The sequence below is a fragment of the Marmota flaviventris genome, chromosome 11 (genome assembly GCF_047511675.1).
Source record: "Marmota flaviventris isolate mMarFla1 chromosome 11, mMarFla1.hap1, whole genome shotgun sequence".
NCBI classification, from domain to species: Eukaryota; Metazoa; Chordata; class Mammalia; order Rodentia; family Sciuridae; genus Marmota; species Marmota flaviventris.
The window spans coordinates 32,705,293-32,727,759 of NC_092508.1; the positions used below are offsets into that span (position 1 = coordinate 32,705,293).

Sequence of the window (22,467 nt, forward strand, 5' to 3'; positions counted from 1 at the left end):
TTTAAAGTTACCTTATTTAATATATAGTATACTGTTGATTCATTAACATTTATGTTACAGTCAACAGCACTGGAACTCCTGCCTGAATGAAGCTTAACTAAAACTCACACATTTTCCTGAAGGAACATCACAGCCTTCTTTTGCGTAGAGATGCTAGAAAGCACTTCAGAATCATGCTTCTGGGCCATTTTAAACCTTAAAATCATCAACAAAAAGCACAAAAATGAAAAAAATTTAAAAAGTGGCACTACATTTACTGTGAAAAGGCATTTGTTTACAACATGAGAACTGAAAGAAGAAGGCAGAGCATGGCCTTGTTTGACCTCAGCTAGGAATGTGTACCTAGGGCAAATCAAAATTTTTGTTACCCTGCACATGTCTCTGAATGACCATGAAGACATCACAAGTATTGGTTTGAGGTTACAAATACATTTTAGCAATTAACAGAAAAAATGCAGAATCCAGGAGTAATAAGGTCAATTATATTTTACTTATTGCTAAACACCTTTAAAATAATATACTTGAAGCCAGGTGCAGTGGTGCATACCTGTAATCCCAGCGTCTCAGGAGGCTGAGACAGAAGGATAGCAAGTTCAAAGCCAGCCTCAGCAACAGTGAAGTGCTAAGCAACTCAGTGAGACCCTGTCTCTAAATAAAATACAAAATATGGCTGGGGATGTGACTCAGTAGCTGAGTACCTTTGAGTTCAATCCCTGGTATCCCCCAAAAAAGCATACACTTGAGAAAAATAAAGCAGAATATCCTCTGTTCAAGAATAAACAACACTTTTTTTTTTTCCTGGGTATGAAAGATAGAGGAATACTATCTTTGTTCTGTTTCTCAACTACATAAAAGAGCACAGGAACTGTATATTTCATAGGAAAGAGAACAGCAAAACTTTGAGTAAAAAAACCACAGGGCTGGGTTTGTAGCTCAGTGGTAGAATGCTTGCCTAGCACATATGAGGCAATGGGTTTGATCCTCAGCACCACGTAAAAGTAAATAAATAAAGGTATTGTGTTCATCCACAACTAAAAAAAAAAAAAATCACAGAATGTAAGTTCAAATATATAAGAAATAAAAATTAGCAACAAAGCGTTCTTTCTGGTAAAAGTAATATGAAATTAGGAAAGATATTTGTAATAGTTTCTAAAAAGATTTAAAGACAGTTCTCTCCTAGAAAAATCCTAGGCTATCAGGCACTGAACTGATAGCCTATGCTCTTAATTCAGTATAGCTTCCCAAAGAATCAAGTGACTATGCTTCTCTCCATTTGATGATCCTCTTTTTTTTTTTTTAGCAGTTGATTGAAATAATTTCATATTATGGCTAGTAGAGAATGTACATTTTAAAAAGAAACAATTTGAGAAGTAATTTTTTTTTAGTTGTAGTTGTAGATGGACAAAAATTTATTTGTTCGTTTTTATGCTAAAGATCGAACCCACTGCCCCACACAAGCTAGGCAAGTGCTCTGCCATTAAGTTATAGCCCCAGCCCAAGAAGTACTTTTATTTATTTATTTTTTTTTGGTGGTTCTGGGGATTGAACCCAGGACGTTGTGCACATGAGGCAAACGCTCTACCAACTGAGCTATATCCCCAGCCCATCCAAGAAGTACTTTTAACAATATTTTTGCAATTATCAGTACATTCTCAGCCAACTACGACTTAATGTTATTTTAACAACCTCTGCTATTTAAATTATGGCTAGCTTCATTTTGTTTCTGACTGTATTTGAAGTGTTTTCATGTCAGAGGACCATAGTATATTTCCATCTGAAACCATTACATATTTATTAAATGGATAATTAGTTTTTCTATATGAAAATGTATAGAAAATGTTCAGTAGGCAGAGAGCATGTTTACAAAAAAATTGGGCACAGTTAAGTCATTAAAAGAGGAACACACATAGAATTGGAAATCCTTAAAGACAAGAAAAATTGCAGTTGTTGAAATAAAGACATGGAAATTATTTCTTGATCTACATCTAATTTTCAGAAGACACTTATTTTAAAATACTATTCAATTTCACCAAACATGCTTGGGACTTAAATTTTGCAGATGAAAAGCTTCCACTGAGTTTGTTAGCAAAAGCCAGGTTTGTCAACATGTTTTACTTTGTCCGTAAAATAATATAAATTTTTAAAAACACAAACATAAAAAAAGAATTACTTTTTGAGAGCAGAGAGCAAGACACATAGGTGGTACAGGATGCAATTGGCATTCAATAACGCACAGCGAGCAAAATTGCAGAATGAAAAGTATCAGATCAACATCACATAATGTGCAAATATATAATCTTGTTACTACTACATTAAAGAATTCATATTTTCCTAAAGGATACTTTTTTTATTTATGTTGTTCTGTTTCTTCTATATCAATACTTTTAATAAGCATAAAACAACACCTTGGGCTGGGGTTGTGGCTCAAGTGGTAGAGCGCTCGCCTAGCACATGTGAGGCACTGGGTTCGCTCCTCAGCACCACATAAAAATAAAATATATTGTGTCCATCTAAAACAAAACAAAAAATATTTAAAAAAACACCTTGTTTTGCTTCTTGATGTAATAAACGAGGACTTTAAGCCATCCTTATTTCTCATTTTCTGTTTATTCAATCACTTTAATGCTGTCACAGAAGCAATAAAAACTAAATAAGTGGGTTGAGAATATAACCATAGAGTGCCCGCCTTGCATGAACAAGGCCCTGGGTTCAAATGTCAGTGCCACAAAAACAAATAATAACAACAAAATGTAACATTGAAAAAAATACTTTAAATGCACAATAGCTCTTAACCCACCAGTGGTCCTATACCAATATTAGCTTTTTTGAAAGAAGGCCTGCTTTTCCAGCTTGTATAAGATTAAGACATTTCTTGCCAGATACCGGAAATTAACATTTCTAATCTTAAGAGCACAGAATAAATTAGAATGTAATTTCTTAAACCTAGTTTTAGACGCAACTTGGATCTTTGTTTCTCATCAATTTGAACTGACCATCAAAATTATTAATAACTAAATAAAAGAAAATGAAAATATTCTACATTTATATCCTGACTTTCACCAAAAACTACTCCATAGAATGAATTAGATTTATTTAATTTTTTAAAAATACACAAAACTACTGGTTTTATAGGTAGAAACATTAACTATATCAATTCTAGAAATCTTTTCACAAAATTGTTCTAATAAGTTTTTAAAGTTTGCAATAATTATACATTTCTTTAAAACTCTGGGAATTCATAAGCATAAAAATTTCTTAATGGGAGCTGGAGTTGTGGCTCAGTGGTAGAGCACTTGCCTAGCATGTATGAGGCACTGGGTTTGATTCTCAGCACTATATATAAATAAATGAATAAAATAAAGGTCTATCAACAACTAAAATAAAAACATTTTTAAAAATTTCTTAATGGTATAAGAAAATAAAAGAATATTGTAGATATGAATATCTTTACTTAAAGACTGACATTCTTTTTAAACAGAGTAGGTACTACAAAAACTCATGATTGGAAGATACCTCAAAATATATTTAGTTCAGCTCTGCAGAGTCAAGACTTCTGGTTTTAGGTAGTACATGGACCTGTATTAGTGAAAGTTTTTCTTTCTCTTTTCTTATTATTGAGAAGAAAAATCTCAACCTGGTAGAAGTTCATGACTTGTCAAACATTTGCTATCCTTTCTTTTTAACACAGAGAAAGTTTCAAGCCTCAGATATTTAAGCAAGCAATCTCTAGCTAGTTAATATAGTTTTGTTTTCATCACTTTTCTTCTTCTTTTTTTCATCACTTTTATTCTTAAATAAATTTTAAAGTTGCTATCTACTTATGATGCTGGCTTTCCACTTACAGTAATGATGGGAAGTTTCCTTTTAAAATACATACAAATTTTAATAAGATAATTTGAAGAAAATATTAAATAATAAAATAACATGTCATGTGAATATAGAAAATATTTTATAATACTTAATCATGTATAGATTATGGTGAACATCATGCAGGGTCCTTGAATTTTTCAAAAAAATTCTCCCTAGCCAAACGAAACAAACATAAATGGGTCCCTTGTTTGTGTATGGAATATAATGGTTAATAACAAATACTCTGGAGCCAGAACATCTGGGTTTGAATCCTGCTCTGTGACTTATAAAATGTGCAATTTTAAGTAAATTAGGTTTACATATCTGCCTCAGTGGAGTCAATATAAAATAAGAATATGTAGTAATCATTTCACAATGTTTCTATAACGGTTAAATTAAAAAAAATTAATTCATATAGAACACTAAAAGAACAGTATCTGGGACATACTGGGTACTCAAAATATTATTCATGAGGTAAGAGTTCACTTGTTAACTTCTTAACTAGATCAGCTAGAGAAGATTTTATATTAAATCTTCCCTTTAAAGGTTTACTTTAAAGAGACTGCTCAGTCTGTTTAATAACTCTATAATCCTGCATAATCTACAATCTGAATAGTAAATTAAAGTTTCACTACTAGATTTATCCTATCTGTAATAACATTCTTTAAGAATCTTAAGTTTAATGCAAGTATTTTATGAATAAAGACCCAGTAAATGGTTATCTACCACCAGCATCTTAAGACCAGGGAAACAGGACTAAGAACAGGATGAATTGATGGGAGGGAAAGCAAGAAAGTGACTGAAAAAGTTAATAGATTCAAACCAGGGCACTGGGCACAGTAGAGAGTTTTCTAAGGAAAAAGGGGTGGGGCGGTCAGAGAATAAGATCTCAAGGGAAGTAAAGAACCTAATCTTCCTTAATTACATCATTTTGTCTAAAGGTAGGTCTACTTATTACTGTACTAAACAAGTTCAGAACTACTGGCTTCTATTTTTTTTAACATTCCCATATAATGGAAGCAGTCATATTTAATACCTATTTCCCTTAAGAGAGACAAACAACTTTGAAACATAGACTCACCAGAAAAAAGAAAATCTTTGAAAAATTATAATTGAGTTACAAAAACACAAGATAGGAGATTTACAGATAGGACTGATTATAATGTGAGACCCTAGTTCAGCACAATTACAGATATTCATTTATGGTCATGTGGTTGGTCTGTCATATTTCCCCAAAAAACTCCTGTTGTATCATTCTCAAGGATCACTGCTATTATATGCTCTAGTTTCTATTACTAAGTACCTTATTGTCTTCAGTGTCAACTGAACTTGAAAGAAGAAAGGCCTTTTCTCAAGAGAAATCTAACCTATAATGCTCAGTGAGTCATATATTCTTCTACTGTTACTTGGTCTGACCACTGAACATATAGGTTATAGAGGTAAGAAGGCTGCTAAGTTGGGTTGTGACTGTGTAAGTGAATACTTGATAAGAAAGATGTCATTCCAACAAACAGCAATGAATGGACTGAACTAAGGAAGTAAATTGTTCAGCTGAAAACAATAGGGAAATGATTGGGATTTAACAGAGAACATTAAATGCCCTTTGCTATTCCCTAGAATATAACCTCATTATGTGGCCATTAAACTTATAACCCTTTTCCTTACCAGTAATAAAACAAGCTATAACAAGTAGGCTTGTTTGGAAATGAGATCACATAATAGCAACTACTTAGGAAAACTTTCCTATATTTCGCTTTACTTTAAAAGTTGAAAACTGATGATTCCTTTTTGAGGTGGGGATAAGGGGAACTAAATATGAATCAAAATGAAGGAGTTAATAATTAGTTTTTTGTTTTTATCTGCACTTGCTATTCCATAAACTATTTTGCTGCATTTGCCCTTTTAGTTGAAGACAACAACCAGCTTGCCTCCCTCCCTTTTCCCCTCCCTTTCTCCTTCCCCTAGCTTTCCTTTAAAAAACAAAACAAAACAACAACAAAAAAAAACCACACACACACACACACACAAAAAAAAAAAAAAACCTTTATTTATTTACTTATTTTTATGTGGTGCTGAGGATTGAACCCAGGGCCTCGCACATGCCAGGTGAATGCTCCACCACTGAGCCACAACCCCAGCCCTCCTTTTTTTAAAATATATTTTTCATTGTAGATGGACACAACTCATTCGTCCGTGCGTCCGTCCATCCGTACATTCATTCATTCATTCAATGTGGTGCTGAGGATGGAACCCAGTGCTTCACATGTGCTGGGCAAGTGCTCTACCACTGAACTGAGCTACAACCCTACCTCTCTCTTTTCTTCTTGTATCCAGGGGTGCTTTACCACTGAGCTACATCCCCATCCTTTTTTATTTTTTATTTTGAAACAGGGTCTCAATGAGTTGCTTAGGGTCTTGTTAAGCTGCTGAGTCTGACTTGTGATCCTCCTGTCTCAGGCTCCTGAGTTGCTGGGATTACAGGTATGAGTCACCATGCCAAGTTCTTTTTATTTTTTATTTTGAGACAGTTGCCTAGGCTGGCCTTAAACTTGCAATCCCCCTGCCTTGGCATCCAAGTCAATGGGATTACAGGTGTGTGCCACTGAGTCAGGCAGTGACCAGCTTTCAAAAACTACTGATCCACTGTATGGATCTATTTAATCTTGACAGATTAAAAAGAAAACATTACTTCCCAGCATTTGACAATATTTCAGAATTTACATATTAATTAATACATATCCCACAAACATTTATTGCCCTCCATGTTCCTAACACTGCACTAGTCATTATGAAGACAAAAGGGCATTTTAAAAAGTCCTTATCACCACGCACTTCAAAGTTTAGTAGAAAAGGTAGGTAAAGAGACAATTACAAAACATGTTAAAATTTAGATGTAATACCTGCAACTTATTTGAAAATGTTCAGAAAAAAATAATAAAATGTATATGTATCTACAGGGTAGAACAATGATAAGAAAATAAAGCAAAATGCTAGCAACAGGTAAATCTGGGTAAAGGATAGTTCTTTGTACAATTTTTTGTAACCCTTTATAGAGCTTGAAATTCAAATTTTAAAAAAAATTAAATTTTTGCAGGGAGCGTAATATATGAACACTTGACACTTACTGTTGTCTACCAGTGAAATGACAGGCAAAAAGTTAAAGAAAAATAAGCTGTAATCAGCTCTGCTTGAGAAATACAACCACTTCATTGACCATTTCTCCTGAATAGTAAGCCTATTCATTAGGACAGAAGGGTTAATTTCTGATTGAACTACTTAAATATTAAGATGACATCTTAAAAGAATTTATGTGGGGCTGGAGATGTGGCTCAAGCGGTAGCGCGCTCGCCTGGCATGTGCAGCCCGGGTTCGATCCTCAGCACCACACACAAACAAAGATGTTGTGTCCGCCGAAAACTAAAAAAAAAAAAAATTAATATTAAAATTCTCTCTCTCTAAAAAAAAAATTTAAAAATTAAAAAAAAAAGAATTTATGTGACAGAACTCTGAAAGTATAAAATATTGTACAAAAACGAGGTTTTATAATCCATCACAAAAATGATATGTGAGGTGTGGAGCTAATGTTTCATTAATACTGTTCTCAGAAGATTGAGTAATGAATATTTTAGTACCTTAATTAAAGTATAATTTTCACACTATAAAATGAGCATTAAATTTTTATTGAAAGATAGATATTAAAGGTGTTTCATTAGGAAGAGTTGAACTTCAAAGATTTTGCAATAAACAAAAATTTTGCATATTAAAATATTTTTATTATTATCATTTAAAATGTAGATTCTGCAAACTGACAAAGGGGTTAGATGACCAGATTTCAGACTATTTTAAAAATCATTTTTCTCAAAGTTAGTTTGCTTCTTTATTCAAAAATAATCATTAAGGAAATAGATACACTAAACCTGATTCAAACATTACACAAAACATACATGCAATGGTACCCTATAACAGGCACAATATAAAACAAATTAAATTTAAAAATTCTTAAATAACAATACTATAAATGGACACTAAATATGAGACAACTAAAAATAAACATGAATCTCTAATAAAAACTGAAAATCATTTTGCAAAATGCTCTCAATAAAGTTTTATTTTAGTAATACTACTTCTGCTAAAGATATGATGAAATGTGCACTTTCATACATCACCGATGTATGTGACTATTTCAGTTACCTGAAAAGCAACTTAATGATATATACATAACTTTAACACTGTTACTTTTGGCTACAGAAATACCAATTCAGGGAATTATAATGCTACACACAGCTGTACATACAAAGATGTTCATTGGAATAAAAAACTGGAAATAAGCCTAAATGCCCAAAAGCAAGAGGAGGGACAAGGAAAATATCTAGTTGATTTGAAATACTATGTAACTATAAACTAACAACTGTGAAACATAATAATCTGGAAAATACTTGTTTTGTTAAACAAAAAAAGCAAATGTAAAATACATACTACTAATACAGCTATACAAAAACTAAAAAGAAAATATTGGGAAAAAATATTGAAAATATTAGCAATGATCGCATATGGGTGTAGAGACTATTGGAAATTGTTTATTTCCTTTCTACTTATGTCATTTTTCTTTTTTGCTGTTGTTGTTGTTTTTGAGGTGGGGTCCTAGGTTCCAGAGTAGGTGGTACCACAGGCATATGGTCATTTTTCTATTATTTTTTTTCAAATTAACAAGCAGGTGATACTTTAATTATATAAGTAATACACAAATACATGCCCATTTTAAAGACTCAACCAATTCAAAAATGTAGAAATATGTATCCTTTCCCACCAATAGTCATCCTACATTATTCTTCTTCTATTTCTGATAACTTTATGCTATGTTTTTAGTAGTTTTAAAATATATACACTTTTAAAATAAAATTTGAAAGAAGAAAAAAAATCACCATCAGCAAACTTTTTACTTATTATTATGTGGCCATGAACAAAAAGCTCTGCTTCTCAATTTTATATTTTAGGTTTTTTCTTTAAATTTCAATATTTAAAACTATTTTATTATTTTGGTTAAACACTTAGCACTTGCAGGCTAAATGTGATTATTTTTAGTGTTATTTTCCTTGAAATTAATGCAAAAGCCAATATTCACCTTGTTTGCTAACTTCAACTAACTTGATTTTGTTACTGTTGTTTAAAGAATAAAATACATAAACTGTGCTAATGCTCCCAAATTAGAGCACTTTAAACACTCTGCCTTTTTCTTGGGAATTAATGATTCCTAGTTGGCAATACTCATGCTTTTAAATCAAAAGATTACAGAAACCAAGATCCAGGTAGTAATCTAAAATGTAATATAAATGTAAAGATCTTTGAGGAAAATGATATACAAATGTACTTCACCTCTTTCATCTAGGCAGATGTACAAATGAAAATTAGAGGAAAATTAATGTACCCAATTCAGAATAATCTCCTAATAAAAGATAACGGTCAGAGCTGCAGTTGTGGCTCAATGGTACAGTGCTTGCCTAGCAAGTGTAGGGCACTGGGTTCGATCCTCAGCACCACATAAAAATAAATAAATGAAATAAAGGTATTTTATTCATCTACAACCCAAAAAAATGTTTTTTAAAGCTAATGGTCTGCATAGAGAAATGTTCTACTGCTTTCAGTTTAGTGTTTCATCAATAAATCAAAGGAAATAATCCCAAACAGAAGGTCTTTGAGTATAGACTCACCATATTTGTTGACTGAGAGAATTCTTACAAAGTGCTATATTTAAATTTTAAAAAGCTTTAAAATTTTTCAAACTTTTTATTTGAAAAACTTAAAACTTACAATATATTTTGCAAAAATATGATGAAGAGTAAACAAACCTTAACACAGATTTACTCTTTGCTATCATTTACCCCCATTTGCTTTATTATTCTCTTTCTCTACACACATACACACCCATGCATATTATGTTTGTTTTTTAATCATTAGATGGTAGGTTATATATATCATGGCCCTTTATTTTTTAAATACTTCTTAAGAATATTTTCTAAGAATATGATGTATTCTTGTAAAACCATAGTATTGTTATCAGCTTCAGTAATTTAATATTTAAATAAACTGATCTCTAATCATCCATTTTTGTCAAATGACCCAACAATGTCCTTTACCATATTTTCCCCATTCAGAAGGACAATTAGGTGTACTGCTTATCTGTCAAGTCTTTTAAATCTCTTTTAATGTATACCTTTTCCATAGCTTTTCTTTGTCATATATGACAGAGACAATTTTAAAATATATAACCTCCCCTGACTTTGGTAATAGAGATTCAGGATATCCATTTTTGGCCAGAATATAACATTATAATAATGTTGTATCCCCTAAGTACTGTGGATGTCCATCTGCCCTTCATTAATTATGTTAATTTTCATGACCTGTTCAAGGTGTCATCCAATTTCTCCACTTATATATTCTGAATTTTCCCCTTACAATTATGTTGGAGACACTTTTAAACAATACAAATATCCTGGTTCCTCATTAAAACTCTTGATTTACAATCCTTTGATAACTCTTGTGTGATTTTTTTAATTATTTTTTTTTAGTTGTAGATGGACAAAATACCTTTATTTCACTTATTTATATGTGGTGTTGAGGATCAAACCCAGTGTCTCACATGTTCTAGGCAAGTGCTATACCACTGAGCTACAACCCTAACCCCAGATCTGCCAACTCCAACACTCCTATATTTACCAGTTAGCACTTGACATTCTACTCATGAATTCATTTTCCTTCCAATGGTTCATAATTCATTACTATATTTAATTATTTTAGCACTAAAGTCGCCCCAGATTTAGCCTGTGGAAGTTATTTCAAGCTGGCTCCTGCATTCTTTTTTTTTTTCATGATGGACCTTTATTTAATTTATTTATTTGTATATGATGCTAAGAATTGAACCCAGGGCCTCACATGTGCCAAGCAAGCACTCTACCACTGAGCCACAACCCCAGCCCCAGCTCCTGCATTCTTATGATAGGCTTATCCATTATATTTGGGGGCAATACTTTCTATTTCATGCTTGTCATAAACTACTACCCTGCTTGCATCCTAGAATAAGTTGTTCTCTCAAGGAGCCCTAGTTCTTCTAGTGAAGGATAGTATTAGAGACAAAAATATGGCCATTAAACATTATTACTGCTACTGGGGTACTTTGGCTTTTTGTCCTTTTTAGCAATGCTTTATATGTAGTTTGAGAATGTAACTCAGGGCTTTTGCATAGCATGTGTGAAGTCCCAGGTTCAAAGAAAGAAGGTCAAGAAAAGAAGGAAAGAAATAAAAATAAAGAAAAAAATAAAACAAGAAAGGCAGAAAGGGGACTAGGGATATAGCTCAGTTGTAGAGTGCTTGCCTCACATGGGTTCAATCCCTGGGTTCAATCCCCAGCACCACACACACACACACACACAAAAAAAAAAAAAAAAAGGTAGAAAGAGAGAAAGAAGACAAAAATAGAAAAGTAGACAAAAACAAAAAGGTCAAAAAATTAGTGTGTATATATAAATAAATTTATACACATACGAATATATACAAATATGCATATCTATTATACAACCATGTATATATGTATTTAACATACCAACAAGTATAGTTTAAAAGACCTAAGTCCACATCAGTAACCAGAATTATAATCTATTTGCACAGGCTTCTCTTCTGTCTTCCCCTGTTTGGTAACTATTTATCCCTATTTCTTCAATAAGAAACCTGGCTCCCAAGAACACTACTGTATATATTTATAATACTACAATACACCTACACTGTTTCAGAATTGCTTTGACTATACTACTAAAACAAAAACCTTCTAAAAAGAGTTCAAGATTTGTTTAATTCTCCTCTTAACCCTTCATATATCATCTTCCCCAAAAGAGTGTATATATATATATACTCAAATAATGCTTTTGTAAGTTACTTATATTAGTTCCTTTACCTTTAAAATGATTTAAATTTTTGCATATAATTTTTCTGCATATGTAGCTAATGACATTATACCAAAAGTAAAAACTACATAGGTAATTTCCAATATTAATTAGTTATAAATAATAATACCACAATGAATAACTGTGTCTATGTATTTTCATACTACTAATGATTTATCTTTTCAAATAAGCTTCTAGAAATGGGAATGCTGGGTGGAAGAGAAAACACCCATGTAATTTTCTGGGATTTTGCGGGGAGACAAGAGTCTCTCTAGGCTGACCTTAAACTCCTGGGCACAAGTGATGCTCCTGCCTTAGCCTCCCAAGTAGCTGCAACTGCAGGCACTTGCCACTTAGCCCAGCTACAGTTTCCTTAGTATTGTCAAATTCCCCTCCTTAGGAGTACTATATTTTGATTCAAACTTATTTGATAATATACTGATGTCTTGCCAGTTCTGGTGCATCTCTGGATTTCAAGTGTTAGCCATATATCATTTTAAGATGCTGCAAGTCTCCCACTCCTATCAACCCTGAATTTTTATTTTATATTTTCAAAATCTCTGGAGAAAGGAATTACAAAGATAAGTTACTTTAACTACTTACTGATTGGTGTTGTGTCAGGAGGTGGAAAATTCTCAGTAAAGTTGACATTACATAAATCTGTGCTACAGCAGCAAAAACGGTATGTTCCATTCTGAATTGAGGGAGGGGTGGTAGTTACTACACATTCTTCGTAGTGACACTCTTGAGGATCTCCAATGTGAGACCAACATCCTATAAACCAGTATTAATAAAAACAAGTTAGGAAACAATTTGACAAAACTAAAAGGAAAACAACAAACTAAGAAATAACCGCAATAAATCTAAGAGTAAATATAGAAGTTATAAGACAGTCTTGCAAATCAATAAAAAGACAAACAGAAAAATGGCAAAGGAAACAATGGACATTTCATGGGGGAAAAACATGAACAAAATGTTTTATTGCATCATTAATTTAAGAATTATTAAAACCATAGTAAGGTAACCAATTAAATAGTTCTAGATTTAAAAAATAATAATATGCAATCCTAACAAGGATTCAGTAACACAGACACTCTCATACAATGCTAAAAGGAATGCAAATGATGGCATTTTTAGAAAGCAACCTGGCACTTTTTATACAGTCTTTAAAATACTCATATATTTTTTTAAATATTTATTTTTTAGCTTTAGGTAGACACAATATCTTTATTTTTTATTTTTATGTGGTGCTGAGGATCGAACCCAGTGCCTCACCCATGCCAGGCGAGCGTGCTACTACTTGAGCCATATCCCCAGCCCATGATGTGTTTTATAATCTAACAAATCCACATGAGGGAAACAATCAGATACAAAGATTTATGTTCAAAGTTGTTACTGCAACAGTATATATTACAGTGAAAACAATGTCCAACAATAGAATGATATGTAAGTAAATTGTGATACATAAAGAAAATGAAATATTATATAGAGGTTAGAAATATTTTCAGGGAATACTTCAAGACATACTTTTAAATTTATTATTTTTATGAAGAAGATCTTAATCTATTTTTATAACATTTTTAGATAAACTTCAATTGTATGAAATTCCATGTCAGGTAAGAAAAGCATTACTTGCCTTGTTTTACAAGATTTATGTCCCCTTTTGATTTTTCCCAAAGGCCATAGCAGGTGCTACCTTTTGAGCATAATATTGTCCCATTTTCATGAGAGATTCGACTCTCGCCTATCCCAAGGTCTTGTTGATATGGATCTTTAAATGCACATAGCCGTTCTTGATTTTGGGAAGCTAAAATAAAGAGAATAACAATGATGAATTAATTTGTTATAATCTCTATAAAACTTTATATAAAAGCCAGGTTATTTCAATGACATAATTTTCCCTAATGAATCCTTCAAATTCAAATATTTTATTTTTAAATTTTACTTTATTCGATAACTTCCTTCTGGTAATTAATTAATTTGTAACACCCAAGTAAGAAGCAAATATGAAAAAAAAAACCCTCATTTCCCAAAAACAATCTTCTTTTCCTCATATTATTACACTGCTCTTTCTTCTATTAAATAATTTGGTGTCCAAACAAGGAAATATCATCAAAGAAAATGTCCATGCTCTAAAACGATCTTTAAAACAAACAAAAAACATGGCTGAGACATAGTTTGGTGATAGAACACTTGTTGAGCATGTACAAGGCACCAGGTTCAATCTCCAATGCTGAAATACACAAACTTACAGGCCTAAAATTTTTGGAAAATTCTACAATACTCATTTTGATCGTGTTTTATAGTGTATTGCAGAAAGTTAAATTATTAGGCATGGTATACTAAGGATGCAAAGAATGACTATAAAATGGGCACATGGTTTCTTTCTGGAGTGACATGCATTTCAAAATTAGATAATGGTTACACAATCTATAAATTTACTAAATAAATAACATGGAATTGTTCATGTAGATGAGTAAATCTCATGGTATATAAATTAAACCTTATTAAATCTGTTTATAAAACTAAATCTACTAGGTGAGCAAGAAAAAAATTACTTTCCACTATTTAAAATATCAACAGCCAGAACTGCTCAACAGTTCTTCATACTGAAGGGACAAACTAATGTAATTTTAATACCAATTCATTTTTCTCTGTGCACATAAAATAATTTAACTGATTTCTATTCAATATTTGTCACACAACTTCCTGGCTAACAAACATTTATCAACATTGGTGAGAATCCCAAAGAAGTAAAATGTTATCAAATGCAACATTTGATCTTTATTTAGTTACTTAAAGTAGCCTTTGCCAATGTGTTTGATCAGTCAGAAGACTAATCTAATCCACTTGGCCAATATATTCCTCCTGGGATTCTGACTCATTCTATTCATTTTATGTATCTACTCTTATGGCATAATTCACAAGAATTTTAGCAATGGAAATGATCTATTAAAATTTATTAAAATAAATGCTTCTGAACGAAACTAAAATTCTGGAGAAGAAATGAAAGTGTCTAAGCCAATATATATATATACACATAAAACTGCTATATTTCCTATAATGGAAAGTACTTTTAAAGAATTGGGGTAGGCAAAAGAATATTCACAAGTAGTAGAGTTCTAGCCCTCAAGCATCTTACTTGGATAGACCAAATCACAGACAGTAATTAGTGAAAAACAAAAATGAGACTTGATTTGTATGTTTTAAATCACTTTAGCACCTCAGATAGAGCATTAATCTCCAGGATATATAAAAACATCAAAAAACTTAACACCAAAAAAAGCAAATAACCCAATCAATAAATGGGTAAAGGATCTGAGCAGACACTTCACAGAAAAAGAAATACGATCAGTCAACAAATATATGAAAAAATGATCAATATCTCTAGCAATTAGAGAAATGTGAATTAAAACTACACTGAGATTTCATCTCACTTCTGTCAGAATGGCAATTATCAAGAGTACAAGAAACAATAAATATTGTCGAAGATGTGGAGGAAAAGGTACACTCATACTTTGCTGGTGGGACTGAAAATGGGTGCAACCAATCTGGTAAACAGTATGGAGATTCCTTGGAAAACTGGGAATGGAACCACCATTTGACACACTTATCCACTTCTTGGCATATACCCAAAGGGCTTAAAATCAGCATTCTGTTGTGACGCAGCCACAGCAAGATTTATAGCAGCTCAATTCACAATAGCTAAACTATGGAACCAACCTAGGTGCCCTTCAACAGACAAATGGATAAAGAAAATGTGGCACATATACACAATAGAATATTACTCGGCCATAAAAAAGGATGAAATGATGGTATTTGCCAGTAAATGGACAGAACTGGAGACTATCATGTTAAGTGGTCTATGGCCATACCCCCTGAATGCGCCTGATCTCGTCTCATCTCAGAAGCTATCATGTTAAGTGAAATAAGCCAATCCCAAAAAACCAAAGGCAGAACATTCTCTCTGATATGTGGATGCTAACTGACAATAGACAGGGATGTGGGGATAGGGTAGGATGGAGTTTCACCTGTATTGGACAGGGAGGAGTCGGGGGATAGAAGGAGGGTTGGGGATGGGAAAGACAGTAGAATTAATTGGAAATAACTTTCTTATGTTTGTATATGAATACATGACCAGTAAAACGTCGTATCATGTACAACCACAAAATGGAAATTTATACTCCATGTATGTATGATATGTCAAAATACATTCTACTATACTGTATAACTAAAAAGAACAAATAAAAATTTAAAATAAGTAAATAATAAAATAAAATAAAATCACTTTAGGTAGTCCTCTAGAAGTTATTTACTAGTATCAACTAAATAGCCAAAATATATAGTGCTACCTATTTATAAAAACAAATTCTAGGACATTAGTCTAATGATTCTACCACAGTTTTTATCAAGTTGGTCCATGCTCTAATTCTTTTAACAACAAGCTTAATCATATTTACTATATTACCTTTTCCATTTAACAATGAACAGCATTTCCTTAGGTTATCCCCTAATTGTCAAATTTTACCAAATTAATTATTATAAAAATTAAAACTAAATATATGTTTACATATGACACAAAGATTCAGTTATGAAATTTAACTACAAACAAAAAACTTATAAATCTGAAAGGCATCTATCCATGAGGCATAATTCCTTCTCCCTATCCTGCGCAGGTAAAAATCCTTCTTACTTCCTACTAGACATCAAAGTTACATAATCTACTGTTTCTTTTTTTTGTCTTGATTGTTAGAAAGTTTAGAATAAATTTATGAATTTAATAACTTTAGTTTTCCACAACCAAGATAAACTTAATTTTACACCTTCTCCTCTTCTGCTACTTTCTTCGACTAGGATTTTATACTGAATATTGAGTAAGTAAGTAGGGATCGGACTGTACCTGGAAGCAGGTAGATCAAAACATGCCTTATTCAAGAATAAAAAGAAAAGATATATCTTTGTAAAAGAATACATGAAAAATAGACACATATATAATTTTTAGTGCCCTTATTATATAACTTGGTGACAGAAATCTAAAGTTGTTATAGAGCTAGACAAAAAATAAATCTGGCTGGGCATGGTAGCAGATACTTGCAATCCCACAGGCTCAGGAGACTTGAGGCAGAAGGATCACAAGTTTAAAGCCAGTCTCAGCAATTTAGCAAGGCCCTAAGCAAATTAGTGAGATACTGTCTCAAAAAATAAAACGGGTTGGGATGTGGCTCAGTGGTTAAGCGCCTCTGGGTTTAAACCCAGGTACCAAAAAGCAAATAAACAAAAAACCAAAAATAATCCAACCTCTCCTAACTACTCCCCACCCCTAATTAAAAAAAAAAAAAAAAAAAAAGCTACATTAATATTAAAGCAATAAAGGTACAATCTTTAACATCTCTATTTTCCTAAACTATTTTTCTTAAAATAATTTCAGTGCATTTCTAAGAAATTATTTGGTGATGAGGGCATCAGTGTAGGCCAATTATATTTGTTATTTTAAAAATAATACTTTCTGGGCTGAGGTTGTGGCTCAGCAGTAGAGCACTCGTCTAGCATGTGCAAGGCCCTGGGTTTGATCCTAAGCACCACATAAAAATTTAAAAATAAAAGTATTGTGTCCAACTACAATTAAAAAATAAATATTAAAAAAATAATACTTTCAAATTATGATTCTTAACCAACATAAAGATTGCAAAAACTTACTAGCCTAATCAAAACCAAGAAAAATTCATTTTGTAAACCAGTGTCCGTAGCTTTCTAAAAGCCATTTATTGGAATCAGTCTCAGACACATACCTATAATAAGGTTTTGAACTCTTCATAAATAATGTAGGAAAAGTAAGGATGAAATTAAGACTACAATTAGAAACAGTATAGTCTAGAAAAATTATATCATCACAGATTACATACAGAGACTGGTTATTTATATGTAGGTAGTCTAAATTTGTCAATAACTAGAAAAATTTTGATTAGACATATACTGTCAATAAATTCTTTTAAGGGACATATTTAGACAATCAGTGTTTAGACATGGGTCTTGAAAGAGAAATTATTGGTTTTTTGTTTTTGTTTTTTGCAGTAGTGGGGATTGAACCCAGGGCCTTGTGCAAGATAGGCAAGGGCTGTATCACTGAGCTACATCCCCAATCTTTTAAAAATATTCTTGATTGATTGATTGATTGACCAAGTGATTTGAGAGAGGGTCTCACTAACTTTCCCAGGCTGTCTTCAAATTTGTAAGCTTCTCTCAATCTCTATAGTAGCTAGGATTGCAAGCATGCACCACCATGCTCATGTTCTTCTAATTTTTAACAGGTGAAATTTGGATATAAACATTAAAACAATTTTGTTGAGCATAACCACAATAAACTGGAAATACTCTCATCCAAACTGCTGATAAAGGCATTGTCACAAAAGACTATGCTGATTGTACTTAAAATCTGTTAATTTATTGTCTGATGCTCCTAGAAATCCAAACTTCTTGGTTAGCATATAAGGGTCTTCATAATCAAGACCCAATAGTGCCACAAAATTACTTTCGTGGGTCCTAGGAATTTTTGTTTTCATGGGCCTTTCCCCCATAACAGACATTCAAATTATATTTCATAAAGATAATATGTGGGGCTGGGGTGGTTGCTCAGCCTTAGAGCATTCGCCTTGCACATGGGAGACCCTGGGTTCAATCCTCAGCACAACATAAAAATACATGAATAAAATAAAGGTATTGTGTCCAACTACAATTAAAAAATAAATATTAAAAAAAGGTAATATAAACATTTCTTCAACCTAAAAGTTTATTTTTTCTTTAGATTAAAAAAAAATAAAACATCTCATGAGCTTCCAGAAATATTATGGGCAGGAGGTCTACTGTGCCTAATGGATAAGTCATCCTTGGGACACACAATCTACTTCTCTTACCACTCCACTCCTCAATTTCCATCCCCAACCACACTCACATGCTGAGGCCTTTCATGACCTTTATTTATACATAATGATCTTTACATAATGTTCTTAGTATTCAGAATGACATTTTTCTGGAAAAACTTAAGACTCATCTTCAAGACCCAGCTTTAATATCAACTTCTCAGTGAAATCTACAAATTGTTATATTATGTGCTCTGCACTCCCAAAGTTCATGTCTGTCCCAGCATTGTACCACAGGGTATTATAGTATTTTATCTGCTTACATGCCTGTCTCCCTTAACAAGCTATAGGGTTACTTCACTAGTTCTAAGAGAAAGAACAAACTGATTTAATTTATTTTAATACAGCAATTACCCCTGACAGTGTGAAAGGCAGAAAGTTTTCCTATCAATATGCACTGTATTCAATACCATATTCTAATTCAAATATTACAAAATCTGAGCAATAATAATCTAGTCTTTCTACCACTTTACTAAAAATGAAGCTGAAAATGGTATATTATTTTTCTATAGTATTTTATTATTTCCCCCAACATGTATAGCCAAATTATTGAGAATGAAATGAAAACATCCTGGATCAATACTTGCTAATAATATGCTGTATTTAATTTCCAGGAACAGATGTGACAGCTATTCCGCATTTCCCACTCAACTGACATGAAACTATACAAAGAAAGTAGGGTGTGATGGTATGGCATAATTTTATCATTTCTGCATTGGTTAACTGTCATTATAGACATAATCAGCATCATCATCATGCAAACAGTAAAAGATACCATTTACCTGCCTTCAGAAAGGAGGAGAGAAAGGAAAAAAATTGCTACTATGAAAATAGTAACTATTTGTAGTATTCCTTTTTTTAACCAAATACTGTTATTATTGTCTGAAGGTTCATGAAATATAATCATGTATTATATATTTCAAAAATTTAAATAGCGTTTACATTTCAACTTTAACATTAAATTTTTTTAAAAAAATAATTGCAGATTCACAGGCAGGAGACTAGAAAGAATCATTTAGGGGAGTCCCATGCTGCTTTCTTCAATATCAATTGTATATAATAACTATACAGTATCAAAACCAGAATACTGATACTAGCACAACCAAGAGAGTTTATTTAAATTCCACCAATTATCATGTACTCGTTAGTGTGAGTGTACCCTCTACACAATTTTTGTCATATATCATCCCAATCAAGATATTCAGGCCAACCCACACAGAAGCTCAGGCCCAGGTTAGGCCCAGATCTATCCCACTGACCAGCAGACCCACTCCAGAGCCCAAGCCCAGGTCAGGCCCACCACACCCCACCAGCCCACCTGAGAACCCAGGCCTACCCCACCTCCATCTCAGGACACTGCAGCCATCGTCATAGCCCTCCCCACACAGAAGCCTCCACCTTGAGACAACAGACAGGGCCTAGAAGCAGCTGCATCTCAGAACAGGAAGCCCAACAACATTGTAAGGCCCACCCTTTCAGCCCCATCTCTAAAAGTAGGTTGCATTCATCTTGGGTCATCCACACTGCTATCTTGAGTTACCTCCATTATTGCTCCTACCACCTTTAGTTGCAGTAGGATCCATCGCAGGACAATGGCCAGGGACAGGAAGCCCAACACCAAGGTGAGGTACAGGTAATTTACATGAACACTACAAGATTACAAGGTAGAAACTATAATACCTCAGATCTGCATTGCAAGAAAGGAAGACACATAGACAACGTGAAAAAACAAGGGAAGAAAGTGCCCCAAACAAATCAGGATACTACGTTCTAGAATCCATGGACAGTGTAGTTGATGAAATGTCAGAGAAGGTGTTCAAAATATACATAATTAAAATTATCTGTGAATTAAAGAATGACCTAAGTGAGCAAATACAGGAAAAAACTGATCACTCCAACAAAGAGGTAAGACAGCAACTATAGGCAATCATTGATCACACTAACAAAAAGATAAGGAAGCAAATACAGGTAGCAAAAGATTATTTCAAGAGAGATTCTGGAAAAAAAATCAGAAACCATTGAAATGAAGGAAACAATAGACCAAATAAAAACTCAATAGAAAGCATCACTTGGAAGACAGAATGTCAGATAAAGAAGACAAAGTATATAATCGTTTTTTTTTTTTCAAACTACATAATTTGTTTATATATATTTTAATATACATATATATTAAAACTAGGCAAAACTATTTAATGGCATTAGAAGTCAATTAATGACTTACTCTTTTTTTATTAGTTGTTCAAAACATTACAAAGCTCTTGACATATCATATTTCATACATTTGATTCAAGTGGGTTATGAACTCCCATTTTTACCCTGAATACAGATTGCAGAATCACATCGGTTACACATCATCGTTTATACATACTGCCATATTAGTGTCTCTTGTATTTTGCTGCCTTTCCTATCCCCTACTATCCCCCCTCCCCTCCCCTCCCCTCCCATCTTTTCTCTCTACCCCATCTACTGTAATTCATTTCTCTCTCTTGTTTTTTTTTTCCTCTTTCCCCTCACCTCCTCTTATAAGTAAAAACAATGAGGGTCTCCTTCCCAAAGTATATAATCTTGAAAATAAAGTTACCACACAGTGAAGATGGTAAGAAACCACAAACAGAACATCCAAGAATTATGGGATAGCATCAAAAGACCAAATATAATATTTATTGGGATAGAGGAAGGCACAGAGATTCAAACCAAAGGAAATGCACAATCTCTTCAATGAAATAATATCAGAAAATTTCCCAAACATGAGAATGAATTGGAAAATCAAATACAAGAGGCTTATAGGACACCAAATGTTCAAAATTACAACAGATCTACACCAAGGCAACATTATAATGAAAATGCGTACCATACATAATAAGCATAGAATCTTTTTTTTTTTTTTTAGAGAGAGAATCTTAATATTTATTTATTTTTTTTTTTAGTATTTGGCGGACACAACATCTTTGTTTGTATGTGGTGCTGAGGATCGAACCCAGGCTGCATGCATGCCAGGCGAGCGTGCTACCGCTTAAGCCACATTCCCAGCCCAGCATAGAATCTTAAAGGCCACAAGAGAGAGAAATCAAATCACATATAGGAGGAGACCAGTTCTTATTTCAGCAGATTATTCAACCCAGACCCTCAAAGCCAGGAAGTCCTGGAATAACATATACCAAGCTCTGAAAGAAAATGGATGGCAACCAAGAATCTTATATGCAGCAAAATTAAGCTTCAGATTTAATGATTATAAATAAAAACCTTTCGTGATAAACAAAAGTTAAAAGAATTTATAGCGAGAAAGCCTGTACTATAGAGCATCCTCAGCAAAATATTCCAGGAGGAGGAATGAAAAACAATGAAAATCAGTAAAGGGAGGAACTACACCAAAGGAAAGGCCAATCAAAGGAGAAACCTAGTAAGTTAAAAAACAAAAATAAATCAAAATGTCTGGAAATACAAATCATAATTTAATAATAACCCTGAATGTGAATGGCCTAAACTCATCAATTAAAAGACATAGACTGACAGATTGGATTTTTAAAAAAGACTCAACAATATGCTGCCTTCAACAGCCTCATCTCACAGGAACAGACATCCACAGACTGAAGGTGAAAGGGTGGAAAAACATACCACTCACATGTACTGTGTAAACAAGCAGAGGTTTCCGTCCTCATATCAGATACACTGGACTTCAAACCAAAGCTAGTGAAAAGGGATAAACAAGGACATTTCATACTGCTTAAGGGATTCATACATCAATAGGACATAACAATCATAAATAT

General features: G+C 32.9%; 1 protein-coding gene and 1 non-coding gene across 5 annotated transcripts in view; both read right to left on the reverse strand.

Annotated features, from left to right (window-relative positions):
* Bmpr2 (bone morphogenetic protein receptor type 2) overlaps window positions 1-22,467 on the reverse strand; it is a 172,868-nt gene that overhangs the window by 72,061 nt on the left and 78,340 nt on the right. For all 4 annotated transcript variants that reach the window (XM_071618897.1, XM_071618898.1, XM_027942014.2 and 1 more), the window contains exons 2-3: window positions 13,420-13,590; window positions 12,387-12,557 (exon numbers count right to left, since the gene is read on the reverse strand). In XM_071618897.1, the coding sequence (XP_071474998.1) occupies window positions 12,387-12,557; window positions 13,420-13,590 (342 nt within the window). The remainder of the gene's footprint in view (window positions 1-12,386; window positions 12,558-13,419; window positions 13,591-22,467) is intronic.
* On the reverse strand, window positions 1,528-1,600 carry Trnam-cau (transfer RNA methionine (anticodon CAU)). Its single transcript has one exon. It is a non-coding gene; the product is annotated as a tRNA-Met (tRNA).